The sequence below is a fragment of the Chelonia mydas genome, chromosome 22 (genome assembly GCF_015237465.2).
Source record: "Chelonia mydas isolate rCheMyd1 chromosome 22, rCheMyd1.pri.v2, whole genome shotgun sequence".
NCBI lineage: Eukaryota > Metazoa > Chordata > Testudines > Cheloniidae > Chelonia > Chelonia mydas.
Window position 1 is genome coordinate 6,969,165 of NC_051262.2, and position 19,330 is coordinate 6,988,494.

At 46.6% G+C, this 19,330-nt stretch overlaps 1 protein-coding gene across 9 annotated transcripts in view; it reads right to left on the reverse strand.

Moving 5' to 3' along the window:
* Window positions 1-19,330, reverse strand: part of ZBTB44 (zinc finger and BTB domain containing 44) — a 148,085-nt gene that overhangs the window by 69,841 nt on the left and 58,914 nt on the right. The window contains exons 6-8 of one of the 9 annotated variants that reach the window (XR_005222893.2): window positions 10,390-14,462; window positions 8,945-9,126; window positions 7,864-7,933 (exon numbers count right to left, since the gene is read on the reverse strand). The exons of 2 other annotated variants lie outside the window; for them this stretch is intronic. Coding sequence is in view for 2 of the 7 variants with exons in the window: in XM_043534251.1 (XP_043390186.1) it covers window positions 9,110-9,126 (17 nt within the window). In the remaining 5 variants the exon portion in view is untranslated. 6 more of the 9 variants (XR_005222889.2, XR_006287096.1, XR_006287095.1 and 3 more) reach the window with 6 other exon arrangements.

Below are 19,330 nucleotides of genomic sequence, written 5' to 3' on the forward strand. Positions count from 1 at the left end.
GATGTATTGCTGGGGCGGAACAAGAATTAATTTGTTCTCCAGCATTAGGGGCGTTCCACCTTTTGAAGTGCGATAGCTTATCACACTGCAGCTGGTTAGTTTGTTCCTTCATATAGTCACGTGCAAGGTCCTTAGTCCATACTGGGGCCTTTTCCCCATTTAGCAATATGAAAACAGTACAGTGGTCATAACCCGCTGGTTCAGAACCCCGGCTCTAACAAATAGAGTACTGGATGGGTACTCAAACTCAGGAAACAGCTTCTCTTCTCATGACTCTTGGTGTGATCTTGGACAAGTCACTTTGCCACTCTGTGCCTCAGTTTCCCCCACTGTAAAATAGGGACAACGATCCTGCTCTCCTTTGCAAAGTGCTTTTGAGATCCACAGAGGAAATGCATTACAGAGAGCGGAGTATTATTATCCCCCCGCCCCCCAGTGCACTGATTCCAATATTTTCTTAACAACACCTTTTCCTCACTTCTAGATCATAGGATAGAAGGCACAAAATAAGAGATGGCCCATTAGGATGGATGGATGGATGGGTCCCCCTATAGTGTGGCAAAATCCTACAAAGCTGAATTTGACCTTGCAGGGTCCATGACCGCACGTGGTGGCATCAGACACACAGGCCTGTGGTCAGGCAGGAAGAGAAGCTGGATTACAATTGCCACAACAATAGCAAGGGAATGCATGTTACTGGCAAAGGAAACTACCACTCCTATGCTGCCATGGAGAGGGGAGTGTAAAGTAGTGGTTGGAGCTTGGGAGTTGGGAATTGCAGGCCCTGTGTTCTGGCTCTGACACTAACCGCAGGCTTCAGTGTTTCCATGGTAACAACACTACTTACGGCACCTTTGCAAGGTGCTTTGAGCTCCCTGGGATAAAGGGCATGAGGTAAAGGCAGAGGGTTATTAGTGTTTTGGGATATCTGGGCTTTATGAGAATAAACTCAAAAGAAAGGCAAAAGCCCCTCTAGTCAATTAAATTAAAGGCGCAAATACCCCTAATTACCACAAGATGCTCCCCAAGTCAGACAGCAGCTCCTCAAGCAGATGTGCTCACATTCTATTTCCTCAGCCCCCAGCTTGCGTGGGCAGATTCCAGCACCAGCCACTAAATAAAAATTGTCTAACAAGTGTCGACATTGAGATACTGCCTTGGCTTTCGGTCCCTGCATTTTTCCCATCCTCTGGGCCAAGTTGCAAACATTTTGTCTGCATTATTCACAACAGAAAGAGCTTGTTTAAAAAAAAAAAAGTCCATAAAAGCAACTGCTCGAAAGGAGAGTTTGCATTCCTTGAAGTCCTTCTGTGTTGTAGGAGACCTGCAAAGGCGTAGATTTGATTTTTCTACAGTGAAATCCCCCAGCAAACTCTGCCTGCCCTGCAAAGAACTCATGCAGAGTTCAGTTGGGAACGTGTAATCCCAGCAAGGTTTTCACATTGATAAACTTGTGATTAACTTTTGTTTAAATACAGTACGTCAGTGCAGGTTGTTAAGAGTGACATCCCTGATGGCTAATATCCTCTATTGTTATTATTACTTGTATTCTTGTACCACCTACAGTCCCCAGTCATAGAACAGGACCTGATTGTGCTAGGTGCTGTACAAACACAGAATTGGGACAGCACGGCCAGCAGCAGATCAAACTGCCCCCTGACTGCTTCTCCAATGTGCCTTTCAGGCCACGGTTAAGCATGGGTGAGCAACTCCAGCACCCAGGCCTATTTGATCTTTGATCTCCCTGGTGATATGGCCAACAAAGTGAACGCCCATCATAGTGGCGATTTCGACAGCCACCTTTGTGTGCTTCTGCGGCAGCGTCATGGGGAGCACTGGAAAATGCTGATTTGGATAATGTTCTGATACAGGGCAGGGCAGGCGTGGCCTGGTCTATACACAACACTGTATGATCATAATTGAATAAGTAACTAAAGGTGTGATTTTTAAACTGATTCAGTGAAACTGGTGCAAAACCCTTGCGGGAATACACACAAATTAGTTTCAGTTTGGCTCATAGAGGTTTAGCTTGCAGTGATAAATTTAAAGGTGCAAGCTAAACCTATACAGCCCATTTAAAACTGATTTGTGCGCATCCACACAAGCATGCACACTGGTTTAGCTTAAACCAGTACAACTTCTGTGGGTGAACAAGCCCACACTGGGAAAGGGATCCGTGCAGCGTAGCACGCTCTGGATATCCAGGCTCCATTACATCCAGTGACCGGCCCCTTTACACACATACTTCAAGTGAAGTTAGACCTGGTAGTAGGTGTCAGACTATATAAATCCTGGGGTGCTGGGCACAGCCTATTTAAATTGATCCCTGGTTGGCAAGTGGAGCCCACCACAACAACAGAATTCCTGCCCCCTTAAATAGGGTGAGGCTACAGAGCCCAGGCAGGTGTCCAGTTCACAGCCCTGGCATCAGATGTACTGTCTATTGGCAAATGGGCGGTGGTTAGGCAATACACCATAGAATCAAAGAACCATAGTGTTAGAATAGACCACAAGGGTCAGCTAGTCTAACCCTCTGGGAAGATGCAGGATTTGTTGTCTCTAAACCATCCAAGACAGATGGTTATCCAGCCTCCTGCTGAAAACCTCTAGGGAAGGAACTTCCATGACTCCCCAACATAGTTTGGTCCATTGTCCTATTGTTCTTACATCCAGCCAATGTTCTTCATCCTGCACCTACACGGTGGGAGAGGCAAGTTCTGTGTTTGGCCTCTCTGCCAAGACTGCCACTGTGACTTGTGATCTGGACACCTGCCCACTGGGAATGAATCTGAGCCCTCCCTCATTTTTCATAAGGCACCACATCACTCTTCAATTATGGTTACCTTTGGTTGCTAGCCAACTTTTCAAAACAATGATCTAGAGGTACAGTGCCATCAGACTGCAACAGGCGATTGGGCTCAACGGGAGAAATCGGAAAGTAACCAAAACTCTGCCCAACAGATCTTCATTCTGTGATGGGACTTGAGTATGTCCATGGGACAGGGGTTGAGCTATGGAGCCTGTGACTTCCTAGTTGCCACTTCAAATCTTGGTCAGGACCACTCTGGCTGACAGTCAGCTGTGGACTGTCTGGTGGTCTAACAGAGAGGAGGTTCCGAATCCAGTTGTTGATGCCCACATTACAACCAATATTAATTGGCTGTTGCTGCAGAGAGATAAGAGATCGGCAACCGAATGGTCCATGGAAACTTAACTCACTTCTCATCACTATAGGTGGCCTTTCCGGGGCAAGGGGCAGCAGCACAATAAAGGTATCTAGATACTTAGAGCCCCCATCACCAAGCATCCAGGAACTTCACCTACATTAGCAAAATCTTTTCTCACAACACCCCTGTGTGGAAGGAATATCAACCTAATTTTACAGCTGAGGCGCAGAACCACAGAGATTCAGTGACTGGCCCACAGTCATGGAAAATGTCTGTGGCAAAGCCAGGAAAAGAATAAAGATCTCCTGAGTTGTCCTCAAGTGCTCTAACCTCTGGACCATCCATGCTCTGCAGCCGGTGCGGTTGCAGTCCATGCTCTAGCTGCTCTTGAAGTACGTCAAGTGAAGAATGTTCACACAGCTCATACAGAATTATTTTGCTGGAAATTAAATCCCTCCTCCCTCTCCTTTCTACAGCTGCCATCTAGCCTCTCCATTCCTCTCCTTTGCCCATAGCTTGCGCTCTCCCCCCGGCCCTTCACTAAGCCCCATTAAAGCCCAGAAAGCATCTGTTTTAATTAGGCAACAATTGTTCTAACCAGAAAAACATGCACTGGATTTACAGCAGCTTGGGACAAGTCGCCTGGGCCTGTGGTCGCCACCTGACCCCGTATCGGAGTGATGCAGTGCCTGCCCCTCCCACGGCCCCAGGAGGGCAGAGATCAAATTGCTCTTTGGAATAGCTGGGGATTAAGAAATGTTGTTTGAAATGTTGCCAGCTCATCCTTCAAAGGGTGAGGAGCCATCCCCTGGAGCACCCTGATGACAGAAGGCATCTTTCCTGCTTGCCTGGAGTTCAGTTTAAGAATCTCCCTCCCTCCCTCTTCTTTTCTGAATGAGCTCCAAAGGTTGATTTCCTGCGTGCTTGAATAGGACCAGCTTGACACAGCCTGCCTTGGGATGAAATCACCAACTTGGCTTGCCTTCTGTCTGAAAAACAAAATCCTTCTGCAGGGCTTTCATCTAGGGAGAGGACAAGGATTCTAAAACACAAACAGGCCTCTGCCGACGGACCGATATATGAGTAAAGCTTCCACAAGCTAGCTATTCTCTTCAGGTTTTTAATAAACGTCACCCTGCTAAGATTTTTAATGCTTAAAAAATTTCTCTTCCTGTTGCCTCGATAACTCCAAATTGAGGAAGAATGGCCAGCCAATTAAAATACAAAATACTGAGAGGTCAAATCTCGGTAGAGAGCTTCAGAGACTCTGTGGTATCAAAAATTGAAAAGGGATGCCATCCAAGTAGAAATCGTACATAGGGCAAGCAAAGTACAGGGCTGGAAGAGAGGAAGGATGGCCCAGTGGTTAGGGAACCAGCCCAGGATTTTGGACAGCTGGATTCAATGCCCTGCTCCACCACAAACCTCCTCTGGGACCTTGGGCAAGTCACTTTAGCAGTGCTGGACCTCAATTCCCCATCTGTAAAATGGGGATAATAGCTCTGCCCAAATTCACAGGTGTACTGTTAGAGTGTGAAGGGCTCAGTAATGGGGGGCCAGATATGTACCTAAGCACGGCTAGAGAGAGGGGCAGAAGGCAGCGGACACAGGCGAGTCATTAATCTGTCTCTGTTTCCCCATCTGCAAAACAGAGATAAAACAGCCTCTGTACTAAAAAAAAACTTGTCACTCCTGGCCCAAAGGCTACTTGCCAGCCTTCTCCTGTAAGGGGAAAGAAACAAAGTATTTATAGTATTTACAAGTCCATAAAAACATTTTTGAAAGCTGAAATATTTTGAAAAGCTGGGCTAATGCTGACCTACACTGGGAAGGCGAGGGACTCAAAGCTGGAATTGCCCAAAGGAGACTGAGAATTTGCTCCTAAAATCCATTAAAATTCAGTAAGAGTTAAAGGTGATTTAGGAGCACAACCCTCATTGACTTTCAGGGCAACTTGTGTGCCTCTGTCATGTAGGCACTATTGAAAAACCCACCTGTAACTCCCACTGAGGGGAAGATTTTGGAAAGCACTTAAGGGATTTTAGGAGCACAAGTCCCTTGCAGGAGTCCAGGGCAAATGGACACCTAACTCCCCATGGCACTTTTGAAAATCCCCCCCTGAATTTCTATGGAACTTGGGCATCTAACTTCCTGAGCTTCCTTTGATATCCCAGCCTAATTCCTTAGTGTTTTTGAAACACTTTTGGACTCTCCGACACCAGTGCCAGACACTAGGGTTAGGGCCTATGATGGAAATGCCTGAATTAGAGGGAGGCACAGAAAGTTCTGTAGGAGGGCAAAGTGTAACTGCAGTTAACTGAAAGTTGGGGTTTCCCCAAATCTTGGTTATGCCTCCGTTTGTGTCTTCACTGTTCTCTGACTGAGGCTAAACCTGGCTTGGCAGCAACTGAAACTACCACAGTAGAACAATACAGTGGGCCAGTCTCCAGCTCTCCCGTCGCTCCTTAGCAGTCAGAACATTGATGCAATTACCGAACGCCTGACTAACATGCTCATCCCTGCACTCCATGTTTGTTTACCAGCTGTGCTGTCTGGTCTGGAGATTTCCTCCCTCCCACCTACTGCTAATGATGACCAACCTACCCAAGCACAACTTTGACCTGCCTGCCCTTTTCTGTGGATGATTATGAAAGGGAAAACAACAGGCCAGGGTGGTAATTCCTCTGCTCTTTTCTCATCCTGCCATTAGGGACAGTCAAGGATGTGCTGCGTTATGGCGTCAACCTACCAGGAAGCAAAGAACCTGTCATTCAAGCTCTGAAGATAAGGCGCCAGTCCACTGGCTCTTTTCCAGAAAGAGACTGCTGAAATAGGGAAGAAATTAGGGTAGGAAAATGGGAATAAAAGATACAAGGATCTAAGGCAGTGCCTCTCTTCCAGGGGAGGAGTGTGGGATAGAAGATGGGCAGAGAAAGGACTATGACTGAAGGAATTACCTATGAGGGTTCCCTTGAGGAACATCCATCCTCTCTGGTCCAATCAGTAGACACACTCAAGGACACCCTGTAGAATTAATGAATGGTGCACCGAGGAGGAAGTGGCATATCTTTTCTTGTTGTTGTTGTTTCTTAGAGAACCCTCCTACTGAAGGTGCCACTCTCAAACGTAGCCAGAGTCACTCAACAGTGGTTGACGAATGGGTGGGGTGATGAACATGATGTCGTTTTGCACACCTGGGAGGTGGAGGCTTCTGCCCAGCATGTCATGAGCGTCTCAGTCGGGCGATGTTTGACCTGCTTGGGATGCTCAGGTTGCTGGAGTTGTGCTTCTGCACCCATATGGTGATGATGGCTTCTGTATCAGGGCCCCCCCGCCCCCCAAAAAAACAGGCCAGCAATTGTTGGACTTTTCCGAACTCCTGAGAATGAGATACATAGAACTTCAGCCTGCAGGTAGCATCTAGGCAGCTCAACCTACGAAGGAGGCAGATGTCACTGCAACTAAAGGGCCACTTTAGGACACAGTAGCTTAATGGGCCTTGTCCCCACCCTCTGTGGGGCTGCAATGGGTGGCTTGTGAGCACTTGCAAAATGTGGGCAGGCGGGGACTTTAGATACAGGGCTTGACTGATGGATTCTTTGCCTTTTGGCTTTCTGGCTGGAGGGGGCCGTAATGCTACACATCCTTGATCGTCCCTATAGGTCAGTGGTTTTCAACCTTTTTTTCATTTGTGGACCCCTAAAAATTTTTGAATGAAGGTGTGGACCCCTTTGGAAATCTTAGACATAGTCTGCAGACCCCCCCAAGGGGTCTGTGGACCACAGGTTGAAAACCACTGCTCTAGGTCTGGTGGGAGAAGGTGGTCCTAAAAATCCCCTGTATACATGCCCATCAAATTACTTGCTGCAGGCCTACAGAATTGCACACGGTAGCCCTAGCATGCAACAGGAAAGCATCTCAGAGCCATCCCAGCGGCACTGCTCCTTTTTCCTAGATCTCCCATTCAAGCACCCCCTCAACCCAACCCTGCTTAGCTTGGGAGAGCTACTAGGACCACAGCACAAGGCTCTGTGATCGTGGCAGGGTGGGATTGTGTTTAGTGGGTGCACACGGCCCAGCTGCAGGCAACGCTGGGTTAAGCCCCTGTTATGTATGTGCCAGGGCTAATGCTTGCTTGCGCTTCTGCTGGTTGGAAAGAGGGGGTCTGGGAGCGGCCATATGGTTATTATTGGTAGTGGGGAGGCATGTGGCAGGGAATCACATTTTCCTTTGGGCCACATTCAGCCTGCACTTGTTTATCATGGGGGAGGGACTGGAAAAATCATTGACTCACAGTCAGGAACAAAACATCGCAGCACTGAAGATGAAAACGGCTCGTTTCAATCAAGCTTTATTTGGTTGGTGCGGGGAGAGGGAACTCAACATTTTAATGGGGAAATTTGGCAGCTGCATGTTGTTCTTCCCGAGCCGAGCGTGTGGGAGGGATGGATCCCAGTGCCAGTTCTCTTTGGGGGTCTTCCACCAGTTTTGCTGCTCTGTACTATGTGTGGTTTAACTCCCACAAAAAAAACGAAACAAAACAAGGCTCTTTGCTCCTGAAGCTGTGTTTATTTCTGTGTCTATAAAGCTGGCTAGATCATCAGGCTCAATGGGTAGTGATCAATGGCTCCATGAGCAGTTGGCAGCCGGTATCAAGTGGAGTGCCCCAAGGGTCGGTCCTGGGGCTGGTTTTGTTCAATATCTTCATTAATGATCTGGAGGATGGCGTGGATTGCACCCTCAGCAAGTTTGCAGATGACACTAAACTGGGAGGAGAGATAGATACGCTGGAGGGTAGGGATAGGATACAGAGGGACCTAGACAAATTAGAGGTTTGGGCCAAAAGAAATCTGATGAGGTTCAACAAGGACAAGTGCAGAGTCCTGCACTTAGGACGGAAGAATCCCATGCACCGCTACAGACTAGGGACCGAATGGCTAGGCAGCAGTTCTGCAGAAAAGGACCTAGGGGTTACAGTGGATGAGAAGCTGGCTATGAGTCAACAGTGTGCCCTTGTTGGCAAGAAGGCCAATGGCATTTTGGGCTGTATAAATAGGGGCATTGCCAGCAGATGGAGGGACGTGATCGTTCCCCTCTATTCGACATTGGTGAGGCCTCATCTGGAGTACTGTGTCTAGTTTTGGGCCCCACACTACAAGAAGGATGTGGAAAAATTGGAGATAGTCCAGCGGAGGGCAACAAAAATGATTAGGGGACTGGAACACATGACTTACGAGGAGAGGCTGAGGGAACTGGGATTGTTTAGTCTGCGGAAGAGAAGAATGAGGGGGGATTTGATAGCTGCTTTCAACTACCTGAAAGGGGGTTCCAAAGAGGATGGATCTAGACTGTTCTCAGTGGTAGCAGATGACAGAACAAGGAGTAATGGTCTCAAGTTGCAGTGGGGGAGGTCTAGGTTGGATATTAGGAAACAGTATTTCACTAAGAGAGTGGTGAAGCACTGGAATGCGTTACCTAGGGAGGTGGTGGATTCTCCTTCCTTTGAGGTTTTTAAGGTCAGGCTTCACAAAGCCCTGGCTGGGATGATTTAGTTGGGGATTGGTCCTGCTTTGAGCAGGGGGTTGGACTAGATGACCTCCTGAGGTCCCTTCCAACCCTGGTATTCCATGATGATTCTATTTCAGCTACCAAAGGGTTTTTGAAATGTCCGGATCAGAGGTGCGGTCTGATGTGAAATCTTAGACCTGCAATTGCCCCCAAGCTATAGCAAATGTTCAGGCCCAGCTCTGAATTAGAACTTTGCATTTGGCCCTTACCTGTGAGATAGATATGGCCAGGCCCAGGAGATAGAGCACAAGATCAGTGCTCAGGAGACCCCAGCTTTCCATCAACTTCCTTGCAGATGGGGCTAGTCGTGTCAATCTCTGAGACTCAGTGTCCCATCCGCTTTGGGGCAGAGTTAGCAATGCTTATCCACTTCATTAGAGAGCTTTGTGATCTACAGTAGAAAAGCATTAATAGCGTGAGTTATTCCAAGGGGACAAACCACAGTCCCGGATACCACACCTCTGACATCTGTAAAAATATTTCTATGCACATCCATTGGGACCCCCAGCTCCAACAACTAGAATGAAAAGCTCCTGCATGGTGAAAATATTTTCCCTTCCCTCCACATGACACAATTCTCAGAGAAGGATCCTACCAAGCGTTAGGTGAGCTTTGCAGACCATCCAAAGTTGGTTCACACAAGGGCTGCTTATCCAAAGCTCAAGTCTGCAAAACTGGGCTGGCAAGCTCACAAGAACGGCTCTCCCCAGTCAGGTTTCTGGTGCTTCCTGGTCCTAGTGAGAGTGGCTGAGAACAGACTCTCCATATCACGCCAGCCCCAACCACAGCACAGAAGTCATTCTCCCCCCGCCCCCACCCAATTAAAACAACAGGGGGAAATTACCCCACATTTGTGCAAGTCTCCAAGGGTATGTGTCCACTGCAATCACGGGATGGGACTGCAGCTTCCCTAGACCTACCCAAGCTAGCTTTAATTGAGCCAGCTCAGGGACTGGAGAAGTGAAGCTGCAGCACCATGCAAGTAATCACCCGGGGTCCTGAGTGAACTTGAACAGTCCATGCTGGAGCGCACGCTGTCATGGCTTCACTTCGTCTGGCACCCGAGTTAGCTAGCTTGGGTACGTCACCACAAACTGCAGCCACCCCCTGTGATGCAGAGTAAACATCCCCTATTATTGCCCACTGCCCCATTTACACAGACCTCCGAGCTGCGCTTACGCATGGTAAAATGAGGCTTGACGAAGGGCGTTAAGCTCCCTTGCGAGGCTCCAGCAGACAACACCTAAAGGGGATCTGAACTGGGTCTAAGTTCTGAGCAAGGATTGAGCCAGGAGGAGGTGCCACAAGTCCTCCTTTTCTTTTTGCGAATACAGACTAACACGGCTGCTCCTCTGAAACCTGAGGATTCTATTGTATCCAGTTCCGTTTGCCCACCATGAACGCTGCCAGGACAATATGAGCACGGAAAGAACATTAGTGTTTTCAGCTGTAATTCGCAGCTCTCCTTTCTGGCCTCTCTTATCTCACAGCAGGCAAACACATGAACAACGGGCAGAGCCAGAGCTCCAAGTCCCTTCAAGCATGTCCCCACAAAAATGGGAAACTTTGTTTCTGCTTCCATTTCTTGCTGACATCACACGAGATTAATCCCTCCCCTCCACCCCCAGAGATCCTAGAACAGTGAGTGTCTCACACAGCTGAAGAGGTTCCTATCCTGAAGTGTAACAAACAGGAAAGAGGGATGAAACATCTGGAAGAAGCAGCTGGTTCTCATCTCTGTAGACCGTGTGTTCTGCACATACTCTATACCTGCCAAGGCTCATCTACCTACAAAGAAACAGAACGTGGATGCCCAGACAAAACCACGCCTGTCAGAAATGAGCTTTTGTTACAGGTTCTTTAACAAGCAGGCACACTGATGATCTCTTCATGTAATGCATATAATACTCTGCAATTACACTGTGCCTTTCATCTGGCGATTGCCAAGTGCTTCCACAAAGGTGGTTATATAGTAAGCTGGGAAACCAAGGCCCAGTAAGGTTACACAACTTGCTCTTTATATCACAGGTAGTCAGTGGCAGAGTCAGGTAGAGAACCCCTGGGCTCTATGCCAGTCAATCAGCGGAGGGGAGCACAACACACCTCCCAATCTATGCAGGTACTTACCTGGCTTCCATCACCAGAGAGTCTCAGCAGCCCACAATCATGAATGGATTTATCCTCATTGCACCGCCGAGAGGCAGGGAAGTGCTATGGGGAACTGAGGCATGGGGTAGATTAACTGTCTTGGCCAAGGACGAATGGATCCCAGGTCTCTTGAGGCCCAGTCCAGTGCCCTCCCATTAGACCTGCCTTTCTTCCAAGCCAGGTGTCCCACACGAGGACATGGACTACCTCTTTTGCCCAACCAACATCAGTCAGGGCATGAGAGACTAGGAGATGCAGGTCTTCTCTGGGAGAAGAGAAGTCACTGCAGAGCAGCATGTCCCATCTGCCAGATGGGAACAGAGGAATCATGGGGTCAAGGAGGAGGCAGTTCCAGCCAGGCAGCACTACCTATGGACAGAAGGAGAGGGAGGTGCAGGGAAAGGAGTGGCTCCCATCTGTACTCAACTAAATTGAGGCCCAGCACTCAGGCTCATGGATGTTTATAGGTCAGCTCTGCTTGTATTGATCTAGTTCAGTCATTTCTAACACAGTCACGGCGCTGTCAAGCAGCAGCTGTGGGAGTCGCACAGAAATAATCCCAGCCTCAGCTTCCGGGGGCATCATAAATTGTGAGCATCGTCAGCCAGCAGAATCCTGAGATGAAATTATTTCCTCTGCAGTTGATTATTTCCAACCCTTTGCAGCCCTTACGGCACTTTTGAGGCAGACTGAATTGACAGCCCTGCAGAATTAGGCACTCCGGTTAGCCAGCGAACAGGTATAGCCTGGGCAACGGGAATGCAAGCGTCCACCCCGCTCTGTCCCTGCCAAAGTGCTGTTACCCTGAACTGGACAGACCCAAACCAGGGGAATGATGGGAGTTCAGGCTCTGTGGCCATTCAACTCATTGGGCTCTCTGCAGAGGCTGCCAAGAAGGGGGTGAATTAGAGACAGCTGAAGGGATGATTCTTACAACGTGGATGCCCAGCAACTGGACTGAGAATCCACCAACTCATTCCATGTAGGCTACAGAACAACCATCCATTGGTCACAGTCACTCCCAGTCTGGTCTGGCTGTAAACCAGCGACCTCAGGGTAAAAAGTTCTATCACCTTGACACATTCAGCTTTGCAGTATCTGGTATTCAGCTGTACCACACAGGAGACTCAGCTGTTTGGGTCATTTAGTCACACTTACTGTCATGGTAGCAAACACACATCTTAGTCATTGGCAAGGATGGGAAGGGACAGACAGAAAACACATGACAGGGAAGCAGCATTCTGATCGACTGTGGCATGAGCAGGGGGTTAACTGTAATTCCCTTTGCTGCAGTTCCCATGCTATGCAACTCAGCATCCCCCTCTGAAACGCCAGTGTTTCAAAATGACGTCCCGGGTGCGTGGGGCCAAACCCAACATGGATTTTGCCCTCCCCCGCCCCGACATCTGAGAGCACTCCTGGAGTGAAACAGACCTAGTGCTGACGTTTAGCGTAGCCAGACACACATCTTCTTGCGCTGGCACAGAGCCATGAAACCATCGTGCTTTTAAGAATTTCCCCTCACTACCAGACACTGCTTTTCAATATTTTGCCTTAAATCTTCTGCTGTATTTGATTAACCTGACCCAGCTGTTTTCCACTCACAACAAATCATAAATCTATATGCTTGTGTGAGACAGTGTGTGTCTAATAATGTGTGTCTGAGGATCTGTCCATCCACATCTGAATGTGTCCCTGCATGTGTGGAAAAATTGCAAACGTGTAAGTCCAAGTGGGCAAGAAAAGTTCAAACGTGGATGAGACCATGGCTGATGCTGTGCATGTACCAGTATGCAGGGATCGGGGGGTGGGGGTACTGATCTCCATGAGTCCGTGCATGAGTTAATATACCTGTACATATGTGTGTGTGTGTGTGTGTGTGTGTGCACATACATACGAATGTACGTTTATGTATGCTCACACATGTGAGCATGAGAATGGGTGCCAGTGGTTGCATGAGTGTTGTGCGTGGTGAGTTGGTGTGTGTGTGTGTGTGGATGTGCACATGTCTAAGCCCGTACAAGAGAGAGTGCGTGAGTCCATGCCGGAGGGTGTGCATTCCAGGCACGGTGCGCGTGTTACAGTGCGTACGACTGTTCATGTGGGGGGGGGCGGGGGGTTTCAATCAGCAACTGACTGTTGTGTAGCTAGGGTTCTCCACACCCCATATCGTTCAGAAAAGGAAGAAAAATGGCTGATGAAAAATGTTACTATATACATTTTTTCCAGAAATAAAAAGCATTATTCAACGACTATAAAAGGCAAAAGTTTGGATGAAGGAGAAGAGGAGGATTTGCCAAGTTGTTTAAAAAAAAAAAAAAAAAGAAGGAGCAAGTTGCTGCCAGCTCCTGGCATACGTATTCTCGCTTGTATAAATCAGTCTCCCTAGACCTATGGTAGTTCTTGCTGATGGACTATCAAGCTCCTTGGCTAGATGAACGGGACATGTGCTTTATATGCACTTACAGAATAGTAAACTGTTATTAAAAGTGGAAAAAAACCCCACAGTCTGATTTACTTGCGGTTTTGCCTGCCCCGCTGTTTTAGCATAGAACAAACATCTCCATGCACCGAGCGGAGTGGAAGCAGAGAGATTGTACGTGGAAAACTACAGGCTACCTCCTCTGTGTGGAAGCACTTGATGTGTTACAGATGCAAACTGAAACAAAGTAAGAACAACCTGTCCCCCGCAACACAAAAAAGAAAAGCCAAACCAAAACAACCTCCGCTACCAGGGAATATTAAATCAAGAGATGGGCTCATGCCACTAAATTGTGTCAGTTTCCAAACAGCCCAAAGCAAACAGGGGCTTGGTTCACTTTGTTATGAAGTCAGGGTGCACCTGCAAACTTCTGACCTTGGGCATGGGTTTGGATAAGACACCCCCATGAAGTCTGGCGGTGCTTGGATCCAGGGTTTCGAGTTGGGTCCATATATCTGTAAACCCAACCACTAGATTTGGAGTGGAAAAATCCAGTGGGCTCAGTTAGCCGCTAATGGCTCTGCATTGCCAAACTGGAGAGCCTGGGGTCCTGGACAGGCAGGGTGCACTGAGGAGGCAACACACTCAGGCAGTGGAAGGAGAGGGTGCCTCATGCTATGGGACAATTGGGGAAGCAAGGATAGGCTCCCATGGGTCTCTTAGGTCGGTGCTGGGTGGATCATGGTCCATCTGGCTTATTTTGGGAAGAAAAGGGCATTAAAAGCAGGAACATCAGAAAGGATTTTCAGGGCTCCAAACGGGACATGGGGGAAATAAACATACAATGAAGTACTGAAAACCTGACCTGAGCAGACTGGTTCTCTCTGTACGGAGTCTGGCCCCATCCCATGTTACCGCTCATTCCACTTTATCAGTCAACGTGCTGCACGTACATACTTACCGCTCGGGGCTTGTGTGGCTGTTACCTGCTAGAGCCAACCACGAGAGACCCCAGGGGTGTGTGGAGGACAGTTGTTCTCGTCAGGCTCATCAGCCCTGTGCATGCCATTAGGAGTCTGCCAGCTTTCCCGTTCGATGCTTCTGTTTTTCCAGGCTACACGTGTCAGACCAATTCACCCTGGGCAGTCACTTGGCATCTACAATATCAATCCACATGCCAAGTTTTTAGAAAACACATCAGAGTAATCTGTCAAGGTATCTGAGTGTATAGGAATAAATAAAACCCACTTTGTTTTTCAAATGCTGTTTTTGGCAACTAATTCGAAACCAACATAGCTCTTAAAACATGGAATTTGATTGCTCAGAGCAGAGCCATGCAAAACCCAGAATGCCTCTGTATGTAGCCCGTGAGATCCTGAGAGCACAAACTATACCTCCTTGTATGTCTCGTACCACTCTGCGCACACTGTGTGTTAATGAGTTCGGTGGATCTCAATAAACAGGCGCCTACATCACCAAGAAAAAGGACCCTGGCAACTGGCACTCGTGACGCCGTCCCATTGGCGCTCCAAGGACAGAATGACCAGTGATCTGCTCAGTCTAGGTCATTTCAGGTCAGGGTTGAGGCAGAGCAGCGAGGCAGTGTGGAGAAACTTGCACTACAGTGGTCTCCGCTGTAACCTGTTCTGTGGAGGAAAATCAGTCCCCAGGGCTGTGTCAATCTTTCAGCAGCACTAAATTCATAGGACGTATATAGTTTTATAATTTATATTGGTGTGATCGGAGTCCCAGGGGAGCCAACTGAGGTCACTTGATTAGGGTGAACTGCAAAGAACGGGGCAGACAATCCCCAAAGCTGGTGGATATTCCAATACTTAGATTTACCAAAACAGCTTCTATAATACCTTACTGGTTACCCAGAAGCCATCAATGCAGTTCTCTTAAAGTAACCCAGCCTCAGGCCTTCACCCAGACACCCAAGTAAATACGATGAGGATTACTGAAAATCTTATTCATCACATAAAAAAGTTCTACCAATCCTGAAGGATTGGACACATTACCTCCCAGGTTAATGAATATTCTAGATCTTACCCAAATATATGCTTACAGCCAATTCTTATTAACTAGACTAAAATTTAGTTAAAAAGGAGAGAGAGTATTGGTTAAAAGATCAGTATACATACAGACTTGAGTACAATCTTGAGATTCAGATTCATGGCAGAGATGGAGAGCTTTGTAGATGCAAAGAGTTATTTCCAAAATAGTTCATAGGTTATAGTCCAGTGTTTATATTCAGAGTGGTCCAGAGTCCAGGATCTCAGTCCTTGTGGCTTAGACTTCCCCTGCATGAAGCCTCAAGCAGATCTGAGATCACAGGATCAGGACCCAAGCTATTGTTTATACAGTTTCAGGCTCTCTTGTGACAGCTCAGAGTCCTTCGTGAACAATAGGCACTCATGGGAAATTTGAAGTGGACCCATTTCCTAAGCATCGCAGGTAATTATTAACATAAGGCAATTGCCTGTTTTTCCACCATTCTATGATTTACTATACATTTCAAAGGGAGATGAACACAGTATATCCTATGTTTACAGTTAATTTAAATGTTAAGATGTCCTTTTGATCTCTGAAGTAACAGAATACAGCATAGACAGGGACTGTTTGATTACATTGTTGACCACTACCATATATATGTAAATAAACAAAAACACAAACATTATCTCTCCATATGTCTTTAAGGCTTGAATTTGAGTCATTTATCCTGCAGGATGCTTAACCCTTTCCAGTCATGCGTCACAATTGGATATGTCTTTAATTACACATTTCCACCAGCCAGGCAACATCACACATTTTTATGGCTTGCTTATTATAGCCATGTTTGGAGGACACCGCTTATGAAGGGCTTTAAAAAGAATTCTTGCTGTAAGAAAATTGGAGAGTAACTCCTGACCCCTGGTGAGCTCTCACTCAAGTAAGCAATCAAAGGAGCAACTAAAAATAATCAGCCAAACCATTATTATTATTAGCATGACAGTAGCACCTAGATTGTCCAGTTAAGATTGTGACCAGTCGTGCCTGGTGCTGTACATACACCTAATAAAAGACAGACTGTAAGCTCTTCAGGGCAGGTACTAAGTAGACAAGATGAAGGTGGGCGGGGAAACTGAGGCAGATAGGTGGCGTGACTTACCTAAGTTCATGCAGTGGCAGATGGCCTACTGAATTCCAATTCAGTGCCCTAACTGCTGGACCACGCTGAATTTCAGTAGAAGAGAGAGTTGAAAGGTTAAGCAAAACTGCAAGAAATTACACAGGGATACTTCAAAACTATTTGCTTAAGTCAGGGACTTGACCTGCTGGAGGTGGCAGGATGCGTCTCCTGTTAAGATCAGACTTGCACAGACAATCAGCATATTGCTGTGATCAATCCATTCATTTAGGTTTAATGCCAGGCCAATCACTGCAGTGTCCAAGTGACTAAACAGCACTAGTGAGGACATGTTGCAGCCAGAACATGAAATTCACCCCTGAGCAGAGGGCCAGCACAATGCCCATGCACCACTTACATCCTCAAAACAGGGCTTAAGTGGGATTTAGAAAATACAGAGGGGCGAATTTTACCCTTAGCAAACACATTCATAACAGCACCCTTAAGTGTGGCCTTTACATTGACACAGCACCTTTCCTCCAAAGATCTCAAAGAATTTTGCAAATAAAGGCAAGGTCTCATTATCCTCATTTTACAGAGAGGGAAACACAGGCAAGGACTGACGAAAGTGACTTACTCAAGTCACACAGCAAATTGATGGCAGAGAACCCAGGCCTCCTGAGTCCACATCCCCTGATTTAAATGCCATAGAACTCCACCTCTGGGAACTATTACAAAGTAGGGTCTTGTCATTTAAACAATAAACAGCAGAAAACCAAATGTAACTGAACAGATTCAAATCAAATAAGAACATCTACATTGCACAGAGACACTAAATTCACTCAATTAGTTTACCCTGCTCCCTCTTGAAAGGTGTGGCTGTGCACAGGACATAAAGGGCTAAAGGAAGTGGGGAAGAATGAGGTTAATCGGGGTCTGTTTGGAAAGGGATTTGGATTACTTGAGTTGATTCAGTAAGCAGCACGCAGTAGAACATGTCACTGGTAACTGAGCTAATGAAACACCTCTGGAGACAGAAAAGCATATGCTAAATTCAGTCTTGGCTTCCTAGGGTATGTCTACACTGCAATTAAACACCCGCAGCTGCCCCATGTCAGCTGAATTGGACTCAGGCTCCCCTCCCCAAGTCCCAGAGCCCGGGTTTGAACATCTACACCGCAGTTAAATACCCCCATAGTCCAAGACCTGCAAGCCTGAGACAGTTGGCACAGGCCAGCCATGTTGACTTGAGCTCCACTCAAAAACCTGGAAATGTTTTCCAGATGGCAAAAGGCAAACAAAGGGGGAATTATATATATATAGGCCATATCCTCAGTAGGTGTATCTCCATTGTAGGCAATGGACCTGGCTGATTTACACCTAGCTCCCATGTTAAAGAATTTTAAAAAGTGTTTTAAACAAAGTAAACAAAACTGACATAAAAATGAACTATTAAACACCACCGCCCTGTTTCAGACTCAAACGTGTCATAGCTCTTAAAACAAGGTTCTCCCTTTAACATAAATAGTGTTTTTAAAGAGCAGCGCCTTTGGCCAACTATTCCTCAAGCAGCTTTTTCATCCAGGGTTTGCATTAACTTTGCAAAAAAGGTCAACCTGAAAGATTTTTATTTATTTAAAACATAAGCTCCCTAAAGGGATTCTTTTTTTGTTTGTCTTTTCCTTTAAATTTATTAATTTCAGCTCAATCAACTAAGAGGTTACATAACAGTTGTTTATAATTATTGTCACGTCAACCCTGAAACTGATCACTATAGCTCCAACGTTACATAAAGGCATTTTTTGTTAAACTGTGGGAAAGATGAAGTCTGAACTTGGAGGGGATTTTTCTTTCTTCCTTTTTTAAAGTTCTGTTGTCTATCATGCAGTGCTTCAGACGCTTCTTTCTGCGGGATTTTATTCTACAGTTCATGGGTCTGTTTTCATGTAAATACACACTAACAATAATATAGTTTCCATCTCTCTCTCTCTCATGCCTCTCTATTCAATGCAGAACACAGGGTCTTCATCACTGCCTTCCATCTTTGCTGGGCTCCTGCTGCAGTCTTAGCTTCTTCCCATGTAATTTTGATAGCTTTCTATTCTGCTTCTATTGTGCGTTTCCATGTTATCTTGGTTCACCTTATTGCCGCTTCTTCTGGGGTTTCCAGTCCAATATCTAATGTAGTTTCCATGAACCCCTTTAAAAAGTGAAGTTCAAGATCGCTCAGATGAAAACAAGTTAGAGAAGCTACTAGCATTAAGGCCCCAATTCAGCAAAGCACGCAAGCACAAGATAACAATGTGTTGCTGAATAAGGATGATTTGAAGCACGTGGTTAAATGCTTCGATGAACTGGGGCTGCAGTGGCTGCTCCTGGTCCTTTGAAGCCAGTGTCAGTGTTACCCATTGCCTTCAACGTACAGGATCAAGCTTTTAAAAGGGGGTCATTTTATGCTGTCATGGGAAAAGCACTAAAGTTGGAGGTGGAAAATGTCATCCTTTTTAGAAAAAAAAAGGTGTTTCCATTTTTTGTCAAAATTTCATTTTCATCAGAGTGTTTCAGGAAACTAGAAGTGATTTGACCATGAAAGCAAGACCCGTCTCCTCTATCATCCATGCTCTATTTCACATGACATTTGTTCTTAGCTGGGAGTTTCTTTTCCCTGGGGAATAACATCCACCAAGCCTTCCATTGCATTCTATGTCTATCACCTTGGCAGCAGACTCACAGCCATCAGCCCTTGGACATAGTCTTAATCATATCTCCTAGAACAGGGCACTGTATCTTCAAGGCTGGAACGCACTGAAGTCATTAATACACTGACCCAACAAATATTGAGGGTCATATAACTAACCTTGGTATGAGCCAGTGCTGTCCCCACTGATTCTGCACCGAGTAGTTATTCACAATGGG